Source organism: Falco biarmicus, chromosome 8, assembly GCF_023638135.1.
Source record: "Falco biarmicus isolate bFalBia1 chromosome 8, bFalBia1.pri, whole genome shotgun sequence".
NCBI lineage: Eukaryota > Metazoa > Chordata > Aves > Falconiformes > Falconidae > Falco > Falco biarmicus.
Window position 1 is genome coordinate 56,942,708 of NC_079295.1, and position 14,626 is coordinate 56,957,333.

Here is a 14,626-nt window from a genome sequence, read left to right on the forward strand (position 1 = left end):
ATGGCTTTTCTGTATTTTGCATATTTTCATTAGAAGGAGATGGTGACTTTTCTGTGATACTCAATATTTAGTTTCTATTTTGAGCACTGAAACAGAGCTTGGTCCTTTCTCTCCTCTCCAAGGCACTGACCTTTGAAGCGGTTTGAAGACATTAGTGTTGCCAGCAATGCTTTTATCTGGTTTTTATTATTATTATTATTGCTGTTGTTATGACTATTTATTATTATTATTATTATCACCATTATTATTATCATCATCATCATCATTAGGGAGTCTCATAAGAGCTTAAAAAGGATAATGTCTCTCATGATTTGGGTTGATAGTTTCATAACTTAACATATACTCTGTAAATAAGAAACCTTGTCCTCAACATTGCTAGAAATCAGGGAAGGCATAAGTGACTTAAGGTCTCTTGGAGTGGCTTAATGGTCAGTTGTCAGCACACAACTTGCTGAAGTGGGTATGAAAGGAAGCTAAGGATATTTGCTGCAGGAATAATATTTTTTTCCAGCTGTAAGATGTGAAGGGCAGAAAAGTTTACTGTAATAAGACTGACATTTCCATAAGCTGCATGATGATGTTTCTGAGACCTCTGAGCAAATAATATGTTCATAACCTTTATAGAAATTACGAATTACTATTGGGCCTAATCTTGATTGCTTATACTCCATTTGCTTTGTAAGTAGGTATTACACTGACTTCACTAAGAGCTTAGTATTAGTCAGTAAAATGTGACAATGGCTCTTAGAGCCTGTGTTTTAGTGTCTGTACAGCGAATGCCACAAAGATGTAAGTCATACAAATCACATATTCCGTGGTGTAAAGAGCTTATGGTCTGCAGTCCCAGTTATGGAAATATTTATGTGTAGGGCTAACTTTCTGCATTTTGATATTAAAGGTTTAGTAACCTGTTTAAATATAAATACATTTCTATTGGTAAAAGCCTATGAACGTCTTCTGCTGCCTCTCACACAGATCAGTAGTCCCTATTCACATGAGAAAATTAAATGAAAAGGACCTGTCCAATTCCTCCGACTTTACTCACGTGGGATAAAGGATTCCACTGACATCTGTAGAAAGCTGCTAGCAGAATCAGGCCAGAAGGTCTTATCATATAAATAGGTTTACAGGCTGAGACCCTAGTGTGGACAGGACAAACAGACTGCTGAACATACCAAGGTTTACGCAGCAAATCTTAAGTTTAATGGTGTAACAGCAGTAATGAATTATTGTGAATTGCATTGCTAGAGTTCAGAATTAAAAAGGGAATAGTAACCCTGATTTAAAAAGTTACTTCCAAGGCTTCTTAGCTGCTGCAAATTTAGAAGAAAATATTTACCCACATAACTAGTACTTGTAAGTGGGAATTGCTAACCAGTTATTATTTTTGTACTCTAATAATAATGTAACATGTAATGTTACAAAGTACCTTACTTATTAAGTTGAATTTACTGTCATAGAATCTGTGCACTCTGAATTCATAATATAACATGATTGATGAGACATCTCTTTTGGAAGCAGATGCCAGTAATGCATTTAAAATACTCTAGCAGTGTATTATTTCATATTTATGAACAAAGTCCTCTTTAGAATAGCACTTCACTTCCCAGCCCTGCTCCTCTATTCTAGTTATATTTTGGGAGGTTTTCTTGGTTGATCTGTCATTCTGCTAATGCCTAATCCATTGAATCAGAAAATACTTCAATCATGACCTGAAAATTAAAAGGTGGCATTCTTAATTAAATCAATAAACTAATTGCTGTATAGTAGCAATTCAATTTAGGTGCTTTGATTGCTCTCCCTTAGCAAGTACTTCCAGACATAGAGTGACTTCAGACTAAGATTGTATCTGTCAGACTGTGAAACTTTGAACATTTAATTTCCATTAATTGATTTCCTCAGTGTTAACAAATATGATATCAGATTCTCAAATAAGAACTTAAATAGGGTGATTTTTATCTACGTAAAATGCAAGTAAAATAATAATGCAAAATCCAGATTATAGGAATTTTACTCTATAATATGTAATTATTCATAGTCTCCTTGTGCATATAAGCAGTTTCTAAACAGGATGAACAATGAAAGTATGGGATCTTACTATTGGTCCTTTCCTTTTTATTTTTCGTTGGATAAGAGGGGAAACTGGCAGTATTGTCTGCCTATAAAAGTAATTGGCTTTATTTTCATAAAAACAAATTCACTTAAAACCTCAATGGTAAATATGTGTTTACAAACTGAATCTCCTATATAACAGCTTTGCATTTTGGACAATCAATTCAGTTTTGAAAAAAAAACCAAAACAAAAACCAAAAAAAAAAAGGATCTACATTTACTTAGGAAAGACTCTTATTATAGTCAATCTTGTAGTTAAAGCCAGATCTTCATCTGATGCATACCAGAATTGCTTACCTATTCCAGCTGAGATTCCAGTCAATGGCTCTGAATGAGAATGTTGTATTGACTGTATTCATTCAGATGCTGATCATAGATCCTCTGGGAGAATTGTCTTGACCATTATAAAACAGACTTTCATTTTCAAAATTCTCTGTTTCAGGTGAATTCAGCTCCATTCCTGTGCATAAATAAAATGGCCATGTGAGAAATATGACTGGTTTTCATGTCTCTGAGAATTCCTAGGAAGTCCCCACAGCAGAAACTTTCCCAAAGCTGATGGACACAGAGAAGGTGGAGACTGATTTTAGTGCTAGTAGTTATAACATGGAAAACATCTGTGGCCATTGTGAGAAAGGTTCTAGTGGTTTCTCCCTTTTAGAGAAATAAAAAAAAAAACCACATGACTTCTGTCAGTTATCCACACATTCTTTTGTGCAACAGAAACTGAACACACTAGAGCCAGGAGACCAAAGGAGTATAAAACTGTCAGAGCAGCCATCTCACTGGTTGCTTCATGCTGGACAGCCTCCATGTATATATATGTTTGTGTATATATATTCACAGCTTTCAGAATAACTCCTCTGAACCCTAGTTTTTCAGGGTTTGAGAGAGGAAAGAAATCCAACCATTTTTGCTGACTTTTGGCAAGCACATTGACTGGGTCACCACTAAGAACTTTCTACCTTCTGCAAGTTTGCTTGAAACCCTGTAGGTCTTTCTGGAACCATCTTGCTACAAGGAAAGCATGGCTTAAAACGGTGGGTTTGGAGGCCAGTTAAAAACTCAAACCTTTCCAAGTTAAAAATTCCAGATTCAGATTCATACTTCAATCACTGTTCTTTCCCATCAGCTTTGTAATCCCTGAGTTACCTACACAGTCTGGATTCCCTCTTATCCACCTACACAAAGACGTTACCGTTTCAGACCAAGGCACTGGCTAATACCACTCATTAGAAAAGTTTGAAATGGGATGGCAGGGCAGGGTTGTTGTAAGAATGAAAAGTTGTAGTGACAGAGAATTAAGTGAGTGTTTAAAAGCTCCTAGAATTATGGCTTCTGAAGACCTGCAAAACAAAACAAAACAAAACAAGCAGGTTTCCTGTAGTGATCGATCGTACTTTGTGAACAACCAGAAATCTAACTGCAGTAAAGGCCTTGGCCATTTGAAATCAGACCCAGTGCATCCAAGAAGCAGAGTTCTTTTGTTTCTGCAGCCTACTGATTATCTAATGCTAAGGAATGCCTCTCGGGGTGTCTTTTTTTCCTCTAGTTGTGCCATCAAGTCCAACAATGGCCTCGTCCACTAGCCTCCCCTCAAACTGTAGCAGTTCCTCTGGGATTTTCTCCTTCTCACCAGCCAACATGGTCTCAGCCGTGAAACAGAAGAGTGCTTTTGCGCCTGTTGTGAGACCGCAAACTTCTCCTCCTCCCACCTGCACCAGCACCAATGGCAATAGCCTGCAAGGTAGGTGAAACCAAGTCTGGAGCGTAGATGGCTGCTCTCAAAACCACGAGTTCCTGGTGCCTTGCGAGGCTCTAAGCGACACTGAGTTGTCAAAGGGGATAGAAGACAATGGGGGATTGCTGGTGGTCTCTGTCCTAAAATTTCCTCCTGTAAAGAGTAACTGGACTCCACCACCAGCCCACCTAGTACCATGCAGGTATTTGGCAACCACCCTATCTCTAACTCGACTAATACTGCTGAATTGAGAGGCTGTGTCTTTTAAAGCACAGACCTACTGTTATGATAAAAACGAGTAATATTTCAGCTTACTAATACCATCCTTTTTCTTTCTTTCCTCTCTTATTCCCTGTTGTCGTCCTTTATCAGACCAGTCTTTTGTGGACTCTAGCAAGTACTCCACTGCAGGGTCTCTCCAGGGGCTGGCCTTCTCCTGAAGTACGTCACTCAATCTTCCCTTCCTTTTTTTCCTTTGTCATAGTACACTTGTGCAGAAATCCTACTGAGAGCAAATAGACCGTTACAGAGCTTGGCAGAAACCTTTGCCTTTCATAAATAGAAGACACATTACAAACTAACAGCAGCATTTTCCAGTTTAACTCATACCAGGGCAAACATTAGTTTCCACTGATTAATGTACTTCTATGCCAATTAATTCCATAAATGGCGCAGGGCCTTTTTGAAAGCCTATTCAACTGTTGGTATCAAGGGGCTGCTCCTTTCTGCATCCCTTCCCCTCTCATTACAAAGTATTCCAACATTAGCACCTAAATGCGTTTTCAAGCGTTGATGCAAGCCGAGGCAGTGACAGACAAAAGCTTGTCAAACCGAGGATGCTGCAAAGACCAGCACTGCCCATTTCATTGTTTGGTTCAGCCTGTTTTACAACACTGTGCCTCAACCTTCCTGTGTAATTACCTCACTGTGCCTTAGTGTGCTGGGAGAGATATTTTCATGCTCGCTTAGACGGAGGAGTTTCCCTAAAGCAGATGCAGCCAGCAGCCTCCAACTGTGCCAGAGGTGGGAAAGATGGTGCGGTACGCATTGTGCTTCCCCCAGACCTGAGCTCTGGGTTTTTTTTCCATGTCCCTGTGCAAATTATCCAAAGAACATCAAACCGGGAATAAAACCCATCATTTTTAAAACCATGTTTATAAGGAGCTGTGCAGAGCAGGGGCAGGATGGTTCCACAGGCTCCACATGTCACTCTACGGCCTTTGGAAAGAGAAGCACTGGGCTCGTGGGCATGATGTTGATAGCACCGTTAACAGCCAAAAAAGCCTATATACAAGTAGAGTGGAAGGAATTAATTCATAAAAGCTGGGAGCTATTGTGACTGAAGGAAAGCGTTGTCCTCAGTATGTTTTACATTGGTGAACTGGAGGGAGGAATCCTTGCAGATGTACACACATGCACACAGAAATTGTGAAAATACTAGGAATGTGTAAGCAGAATTTACATACCTTTGGTCAGGACTTTGTTATAAACACAGACTGTGTCAGGAATAAAACACAACAAAATTTTCAGATGAGCTGTAGCATTTAGGAGGTTAAGTTTTGTGCATTTAAAAAATTTGGCACTGCCGACATACTACAAATTTTAAAGGCAACAGCTAAAAACATTTCACCTCCAAATTAAAAAAAAAAATAATAAAAAAAGGAGCTAAGAGTTGACTGCTAGAAGCTTTTGAACATGTTAATGTTTTTTTCTTCTCTTTACCTTGTCCCAGCTTGCTGTTGCGGGTGGAGAGAAAAAGCAAATAACAGCAGAAAGCTTTTTCAGGCACTGTTTTCCTTTCACAAGACACAGAATTCTTGGATTCCGCATACTCGGTTACGAAAAACAATTATGGAACAAGCTGAGAGCACTGAACACAACCGGGTCTTGCTGATTGCCTCCTCATTATGTCACATCCACACCTGTAATGCCCAGAAACCACACAGATCTGAGTGTTCCCCCTAATTTTTATTTAGCAACTCTGTTTTTATACTAGGAATGAGACACCAAGAAATGGTTCATTTCTAGGTCATCACTGAACTTCTTGGTGAGTTAAAGACACACAGCCTTTAGTCCCATGCCTTCTGACACCACCTGAGGCTTGTAATAATCACTCAGAAATGCACTGCCTGTTGTGCCTTATTGCTTAAATAAACAACCATGTATAAGGAGGCTGTCTTATCTCTCTTGGGCTTCCGGATACATCAGAAAGCAATCAAGCTTTCCTTATGTAGCTTAGATATCAGCAGAACTCACTAAAACAACAGCTAGGCTTACCCGTTGTTCTCTTTGCCATGCAATTTTGGAAAACTCAAAATACATTATTTCTGTAATCTGCTAGCAGCAAATACAAATTAGTATATGATGCAAGAAGTAATGGCTGTTGGTGGGAGTTTTTCTACTCTCTGCCCTCCCTTTTTGGAGGTGGTGTGATCTCATACCTACACTGTTTCCCACTGATATCTCTGTTTTCAGGATCAATAACATGCTACAGCTGAGAGAATTTGCATGACTAGATGCAGCACTTATGTGATACGCTTATAGAGTGAAATAAATGAAGGCTTGGAAAGAATGGAAATATCAAAGCTTTTAGGCAGAAAAGATATCATATCCATTTGCCTTGTAATTTAATTCAGAATTTCAGAGCTCTTCAAAAACAATAATGCTTTGAAAAAAAATGAGCTAAGATCTGCAGCTGTACTATTTGTTTCCAATGGCAAAAGGTGCATGGCTGGTATGTAACTACAGGGAAATGTCTGAGTCATAAAGGGAGGAGCTGCAATTATGTCACCTTTATTCGGGCTCTGACCCAGGGTAGACAGCTGTGCTGTCCCGAGAGAGCCAACTCTTGACCACTTTTTGGTGAAATTGATTTGGTTCTGATTAATCATTTAGCTTGCAATATTTTTTTGTTGGAATAATATTTTGACATTTTCTGAAGCGTAGATAGTTTTTCTAAAGCAAAACAACATCTTGTTTTACAGTTTTGCTAAATTTAGAATTTAGCAAGGGCTGAAAAGGACAAAAACGTTTTAAGTATTATGCACAGAGGAGTAATTATCCATTTGACTCTGCTCAGTTGCACTCATCACATCTAGGAAGACTACCCGTTCCTATCGCTTAATTTCTTGCCTATTTGAGCAGCAAAGGAGGGAGCACTGTTGTCAGGTTTGCTTTTCTCTGCGCTGTAACGTACAGCACCGACATCCAAGCACTGCAGTCCCACCCCTGTATTCTGCTAAACAACTGCCATCCAGAAGTCTGCAAGTGCATAACTAATGGGGATAAAAATTGTTATCCTCAGGTAAGAAACAGAAACAAATCAAATTGCTTGATCTAATACAATGAGCGAGAAGGAGAACTGGGACAAAACCTGTGTCTCAGGTCCCTGCCTACATGAGTCTTTCATATATTCAGGAAGGGAAAATTCCACTCTCACCCTTAACTGCAGGTTGCTGCCTTGAAGGGCTGCCACAGCAGAACTACAGTCTGGTTGACTGTGTCCATTGCTGGACACCTATTTTATTGATGCCATAGAGGTCTGTGGTTCAGGGTCCATACCCTGCTCCACGTGTAAGAATCCCAAAAGCAGAGCAGGGAGAGCATTGCTTGGCTTGGGTTGGCTTCATTTTCAGTCACATGTACCACGGGGACAGCACAATTGTGAGGATTCGGAACTTATTGTCTGAGACACTGGTGAGATAAAAGCTTTTGAGAATTCTTTTAAACAAAGCTGCTGGGTTTTTTCACCCAGTGTTGATTAAATCAGCAAGGATTCTAAAAAAGGCAATATCAAATTCATCCTGCGATTGAGATGAAGGAGACAGCATAGCTGTGGAGATAATGTGAAAATGCATCCTCAGATTATCTCCATGGTGGAGCCAAAAAAAGCCCATGACAAGAAATACCTCAACAAGGAAAGTCTCAGACACGTCCTCGATGCTACTCACTTAAGTGTCTTCCTATAGGGCTTAAAGCAACTTAACTCACCTCTCTATCCCTTTTATCCTCATTCTCAGCTCCTTGAAGAGCCCTTACTGGAGCAGAAACACTCAGTCGAGTGATTCCACGTAAAACCATTGCTGAATGATAAATTCCAAGAATCGAAATGCTGCTGTATAGTTGCAACATGTCACCTCTGAGGATGGCCTGTTGCAAACATGTGGATGTGTTTTGCATTCTCGCTTTCTCCTCTCATTTTATTTCATTTAATCAGTGCAGTTTACTCGAGCTGTTCTCCCCTTGCTGATTAGACTTGTAATTCTTGCACATATGGTGGTGTTTGTGCAGAAAACATTTCCCTCCTCTCCCCCTCCAACCCCAAATCTGTGAGTCTTTTACTTTGGCTCTGTTCTTATCAAATAATTGCAGCTGTAATTAAAGCACAATGAATCAGCACCAGTCACAGGGTTGAGTTCTTCCTTAAGAAATTACATGTCCAGATGTCTGAGATGGCAGGCACTTCTAGCATTTAAATAATGTGCCCATGAAGGTGACTGTTTTCTACCTTTTGGCAGACAACCGTACAACTGGCATTTTTAAGATCCATTGTTGTTACAGTTTTCATCATAAACTTGCATGTCTACCTCCTGTAATGATGTGCTTGCTCACAGTATGCCACTTGGACACTTGGTATGTCTGATCTGCATAGAGTCCCTGGTAAATAGAGGGAGACCAAGCTGGAGGTCAAACTATGAGGAAGACTGTACCTGTTGAGTTTTAAGGAATGTGAGGAATGGTAATTTCATAGAAAATTAGGTTGGGAAGCAACATAGAATAATAATAATAACAAAGAAATACTGATGATTCAACTTGGCCAACAAAAGAGAAGACATTCTAAATGAACACTATCATAAGCCTCACTCAATGTAGTTGGTGATGTCTGCTACAAGTGTCATGAAACCCATGAGACGCCAGTCTGCCAAATCACCAGTTAATGACATATTGCAGTTTGAAAATTGGATTTGAGAGTTTAAGTCCTTTTCTGAGTACCTGGAAATACATACGTATGTCCCTGGCTGGAACATTGAACTTGTAAGAGAAAGCTGGCATAGGAGAATGACCCACTGCTGGTGTGCCTCACGCAACAAGCACCCTGCCAGGTCGGTAATACTGGTGCCCTGTGGGACCTCAGCCATTCTCTCATGTGCAACAAGTATCTGCTTTGCTTTAAAGAGTAGTAGAATGTGTGGCAATGGCTGGGTCAGGTTTAAGCCCCCTGTGCATTTTGAGATCTTGAAGCTAAAATCAGAAAATTAAGTTGGGATCCGATTCTGACATCAGGGGAAGAGCACTTTTTCTGCAAGAAAATCACTAATTTCAGCAGTCACTTGCGATTTAAACCACTTTCTGATCAGAATGAAGCTTCCCGTGATTACTGTGCACATAGTTGTCTCTACTGGTTGATAACTTATATATTAATTTAATCCATAGTTCAGATGAGTACATTGCTAGTAGATGTTTAAAAGCTCTGAGGATTTAAAAAGTTGCTTGATAATGCACAAAAGTAACTTATTTCCTCTCTCTCTCTCTTTCTCCCCCCTCCTCCCCTTTCCTTCTGACAGCTATATCTGGCATGATTGTTCCCCCCATGTGAAAGAATTGCCTTGAAGAATTTTATTAATGAAGAGGTTGAATTCTGCTTCAGAGAGAATCTGATACAAGTCCCAGAGTGGAACTTTTTACTCAGGCCTTTTTAAAAATAAAAAAGAAATAAAGAAGGATCTTACAATAACTGCGGATTTTTAAACAAAACAAAAATCACCATCCTTGCAAATACTGAAATTAACAATCTACAATTGCAAGGTGTTGATTCAAGTTGTCCATCCCAAATACCTGGGAGATATATTTATTGTATGTTGATTAAAAAAATCCACCTTTTTTTTTTTTTTTGTGGGGGAGCGGGGGCTTGCTTTTATTTCCTTCTGTTTTTTATGTTTTTTTAAGGCTTGATTTAACTCAACACCATTTGTCTTTTATAAATCATACAATTACACAAGGGACACTAGAAATGAAACTCCACATTTTTAATTTATGGTATTTTTTTTTAAAAGCTATGTAAAGAAAAATGAAGTGGTGTCATTTACATACAAGTCTGTATGGGACAGAATAGAAGTGCCAGTTAGTTTTTCGTAGAAGAATTATGGCCATTTAATTAAGGGTCGGCTCATATAGGTTGCTTATCCAGTGGTGACTTGCTAATATGATGCATTTTTAATGTACTAATTAAATAGATATAACTCCCTAGAAAGCTGGTATTTTTGGATGACGAGGGTGGGAAGAGGGGTGGGATTAGTAGCCTCTGTCTTTAATATCAGGCTAAGTAATTCTGTAAATAACGCAACAAGAAAAGTTGGTGAAAGGGAAGGTAAGGATGCGAGTAACAAACACGTTTCCTCTTGAACTGAAAATCCAGTGCCTCTAGGTACACTGCTACAACTGCAGAACTGGACGAGCGTGGCTTTCTAGCTTGTATATCAGCATCTTTCCAAATGAGTGGCCTTCTTGAAGCTCAGTGTCACCTGAGCTGTGCATAAAATGCCACTTGGGTTTTGCACAGCCACCAAACGACACGGGCTGCGGCCACCACTGTGGGGTGTTTTCAGCGCAGCCCCTCTCCCCTCGACCTACTCAGTCTTAACAGGGCAGACTGAGAACAGGCTGGTCCACGGTTCTGCACCCTCACAAGCTAAAAGCACATGTTTTTGTCAGCCTCCCACTAGGATTGCTCCTGTATCAGTCGACCCCCTCAGTTTGTATCATAATATATTAAGCAACAGGTAACTGCTTTTGAATAGTAAATGGAAACCTGAGTTGGGGGGGGGGGGGGGGGGCGGGCGCTGTTAGGAAGGTTTCAAATCAAAACCATAGCTTCTGTTTTACAAAAATTTTGCTATCATTATCTGGGAAGTGTTCTTAAAAACTATTAGTCAAAAAGGCAGCAAAGCTCTGAAGATGCATTACCTGATATTTTTTCTTTGCTGTTGTGTTTTGTATGTAGTTATAAATACTGTAGATTTTTTGTGATTTTTTGCCAAAGTTGTTGTTCTATTTATACATTTTAATGTCTTAAGACAGTTTTTCAATATCACAAAAAAAGAATTTTACTGCATATTTTGCAAAAAGAGCTCACTACCTTTAGCTTGCACATACTTGCAAAATTAATTAAAGAAAAAAAAGCTTTTTGTTTCTGTTTTTTGTTTGTTTGTTTTAAAGGGGATTTTGTAAAATATCCATATAAATAATGTATTTATCTTTGGAATTTGTACATTGCTTTTTGTCCCCTACAAGTTTATTTTATTGTGTATGTTTGCTATGTGAAAAGTGCTGATTTGTTTGGTCATTCACCGTTGTATTAGCTGTTTAAATGTGATTTTAAAACATTTCATTTATAGTTTGTTTGGGTTTTTTTTAGTATTGTTTAAAACCATGCTTCCATTTTTTTTAATTTCCACCCAAAAGCCATTGTCTATTTTTGTATTATTTGTAAGTTAAGAAGTTTTTTCCAATATATGGCAAAAAGTAGCATATTATTCTTGTAGCATTTAGTTATGTAGATTTTAAAAAAAAAATGTATCCTTTGCTTTTGAGGCTTAACAAAAACTAATGCTGTTTTACTCTATTAATATGCATGGGATTTCTCCTCTTTGGAGTGACGCATTTTTGTGCATTAAATATGGGGAGAAACTTCATAGAACTCAATGAAAATACTTTCTTTCTTAAGTCTGCTTGTATATTTCTCTGTCTTTCACATAAATATAAACCAGCAGATTGGATGCCTTAACAATGCAAATCATATTCATTTCACTTGTACATTGTACTGTGCACCAGAACTGTCAATCATCACTAACATTCTAAGAAAAAAAAAAAAAAAGGAATTGAAAAGCACAAAAGAACTGTTTTGTTACCTTAAAACAATATAACTTTTTTCTAGTCGAGCAAGAAATCATTTACAACGATGCTGCAACTGTGCATGCTTCCTGTATGAATTTTGCAATGGTTTTCACTAGAATGTCACAATGTGATCTCTGGGGGGAAGGGAAGAAAACAGGATTTTTTTTTTTTCATGGTGAGAAAATAAAAGGAGAGAAAACTGGAAAATGTGAGAGACGTCAGTTAATTGCTTCTCTGTATTCCAAGCGATTATTCTAATTCACATAGTAAGCAACAGCACGACACTGTAATCAAATTTAAAGCCATATTTTGTCCAGTGACACCATCAATTACCCCTGTAGAGCTCCACTCAAAATCATAGTAATTTTGACACCAGTTTTAGCCATCGATGTTTGTAGTCTTCTACGCCAGTGTCCAAAGATCCTTTGACAATGTGCATAGTTTTGTTTTGTTGCAGCTATTTATAGTGATCTGATGAATGGGAATTTATAAAAATCTCCCCTGTGCCACCCTTATCTTTTACAAAGTAAAAGATACAGCTGTTTACAGAATATGGCTTTAAGTGGAAACATTCAGATTTCAGTTTTAACAAGGTGAAGCTTCACAATGACTGGATTGCATAAAGTATGCCTATTTCCTCACAGTTGTACTAGGATGCAGCTAAAATGAAGTCATCTCTGAAACTACTAACCTTTCACCTTCTTATCTAAATCTTTTTGAATAGACACACACACTGTACAGTTCTATTGTTAGAGAAACTAACTACTGTAGAGATTGTTATAATTTTTTTGCAGAAATTCAAGCTGTAAAAACTTTTCAACTTTCACAATATTTAATTAAAGTTACTTCCTGTCTGTGAATACAGCTCCTAGTTGTGTGTTTATTTTTCTGCTTCTGCTAGCTAGTAGATGAGAAAAAATAAAATACAGAAGCCAGAGGCTACTGAATTGTCTTTCTGAAATTAAGGAGAAGCAGAAATTCATGGAATTGCACAGTGAAACATGGCGAACGCTAGTGCACGGAAACTCTCCTTCCTCCGTCGCTACTGGATTTCAAAGGATCCTCACTTATAACGCTGAACACTCGTCCTGTTATGGTTATTGTTATTATTTTCATTGCTTTAGTCTAATGATTGCCTGAAGGGCCAATGTATTTTTCTAGAGCATTTCAGGAGCCTATCGAGCTTTAGGTACCCAGTTGTGTTTCTCTGAACTCAGTGACCATGAGGTTCAAGACAAAGGCATATTAGATCCAGTGCCAGAGTCCCAGGGAGATTTAGGTTTGCATCTTGGTATTATTTAAGCAGCACCTCCAGGATCAGGTCTTAAGCGACCTGTTTAAGGCCAGCCCCAAGAACTGTATCAAAGTATGTTGAGCTGTAACTAGCTCCTTGGCTTGACCATGAAGGAGGCTCTTCTAAAGCATTTCCATTCTGCTACCCCTTCCAAAATGACAAATCCATCAGCTGCTAAATTGACTCCAGGCATTTAATTTCATTCTGTACTCCTCTGGCAGGAGAGGACCATAAGGAGCTTTACCTTTGGCATGTGGAAGGTTGACATAATGGCACTTAACCGGGCCTGAAGCGTGGCTGTCATACAGAAGACCTGTATGGGGACAATCAAAACTCTCTAAACACCACACCTAAGGCAAGGCTCCAAGCATTTCCAAGGTAGGAATAGGGATGTTGGGGTTGCAGTTTAAATTAAATTAAATTTTACTTCAAAAAAATAAATTTGCTAAAAACGTAGGCAGCTAGGACTGGCTTCTTGCAATGTGAAGCGTTGGATAGCTCTTAAATGGCAGCAGATCCACTCCAGTAGTTATTAAAGAGAGCTGTTGGCAAAGTCAGACCCCAACTGTGTTTACTCTTTCAGCACAAGAGATCTGTTTCTTCTGCCCGAGATAATTCTCCTGGTTCTCTTTCAAATGGTGTGAATATTGGCAGCTCTCACTGCAGCCGAGGGCTCTAGGAGTGCTCAGCTTGCTAGGAAGATGTTGGGTCACATGTGGCTGAAAAACCGTCTTAAAGATGGAATTCAGGATGTAATATTAGGCAACCTGTCCTAGAAGCAGCAGAACCAGAGCACTGCTCCAGCCCTTTGGATCCAGTGAGAACGTTTTTGTCTGAAATTTCAGCCACATTGAAAAAGAAGGGGAGGTGGCGGGTGCTAGGGGAGGTAAGATGGCATGAACCATCAGGCTTCTCGTTCAGACGGATGCTGAAGCCTGCTGGTCAGCCCCACCAATTCATCTGACAACCCGAACTGAGCTCGCCTGGGGTGACAGTACTGTTATAGGTGATGCATTGCTTTTTTGATGCCAGAAGAAAGCCCCCAAAGCCCAAACCATGTGAGGACCAGTGGCAGGGTGCACATTCAGGTATGGCTGCAGTGAGACACAGATCCCCTGATGGGTCATATGCTAAAAGGGAGTGGAGTGTCTTCTGTTACGGCACAGAGAATATGTAGGCGTGGGGGCTTAGGGTAAGGTGTGTCACAGCCAGGCTTATTGCTCCCTCCAGACTGGTGGCTTCTTTAATTTTTCAGCAACTGTAGTAGTAATTTTGACTTAACAGTTTGCATCTGGCAGTGGGATTGGTTGTATTTTTGTATGGGCATGCATCTGAATTTTTTATTTAGCTTAAAGACACCTCAGCAAAATGAGCTACCTTCTCTGTTAGCTTCCTGGCCTTGTCTGTGTGTCTGCTTATTCCCTTTGGAGTCTGTCTTTACAGGCTCTTGCCACAGCTGCTTCATGTAATCATTTACATAACCCTGCTTAGCATCACAGCCCGTGTATCTTCTGCCATTTCATGGGTTAGCTAAAGACACATTTCACGTTACACACTTGATTTCCTCAGCTCCTTCCTGTTAGCAG

The 14,626-nt window shown here is 39.3% G+C and overlaps 1 protein-coding gene across 9 annotated transcripts in view; it reads left to right on the plus strand.

Annotated features, from left to right (window-relative positions):
* The window catches only part of EBF1 (EBF transcription factor 1), a 283,136-nt gene extending 270,526 nt beyond the window's left edge, over positions 1-12,610 (plus strand). For 5 of the 9 annotated variants that reach the window (XM_056348364.1, XM_056348365.1, XM_056348366.1 and 2 more), the window contains exons 15-17: positions 3,665-3,859; positions 4,226-4,294; positions 9,418-12,610. In XM_056348364.1, coding sequence (XP_056204339.1) covers positions 3,665-3,859; positions 4,226-4,293 — 263 coding nt within the window. In that variant the 3' untranslated portion in view covers position 4,294; positions 9,418-12,610. The remainder of the gene's footprint in view (positions 1-3,664; positions 3,860-4,225; positions 4,295-9,417) is intronic. The other 4 variants (XM_056348368.1, XM_056348369.1, XM_056348370.1 and 1 more) reach the window with 1 other exon arrangement.
* The last annotated feature ends 2,016 nt before the right edge of the window (positions 12,611-14,626 follow it).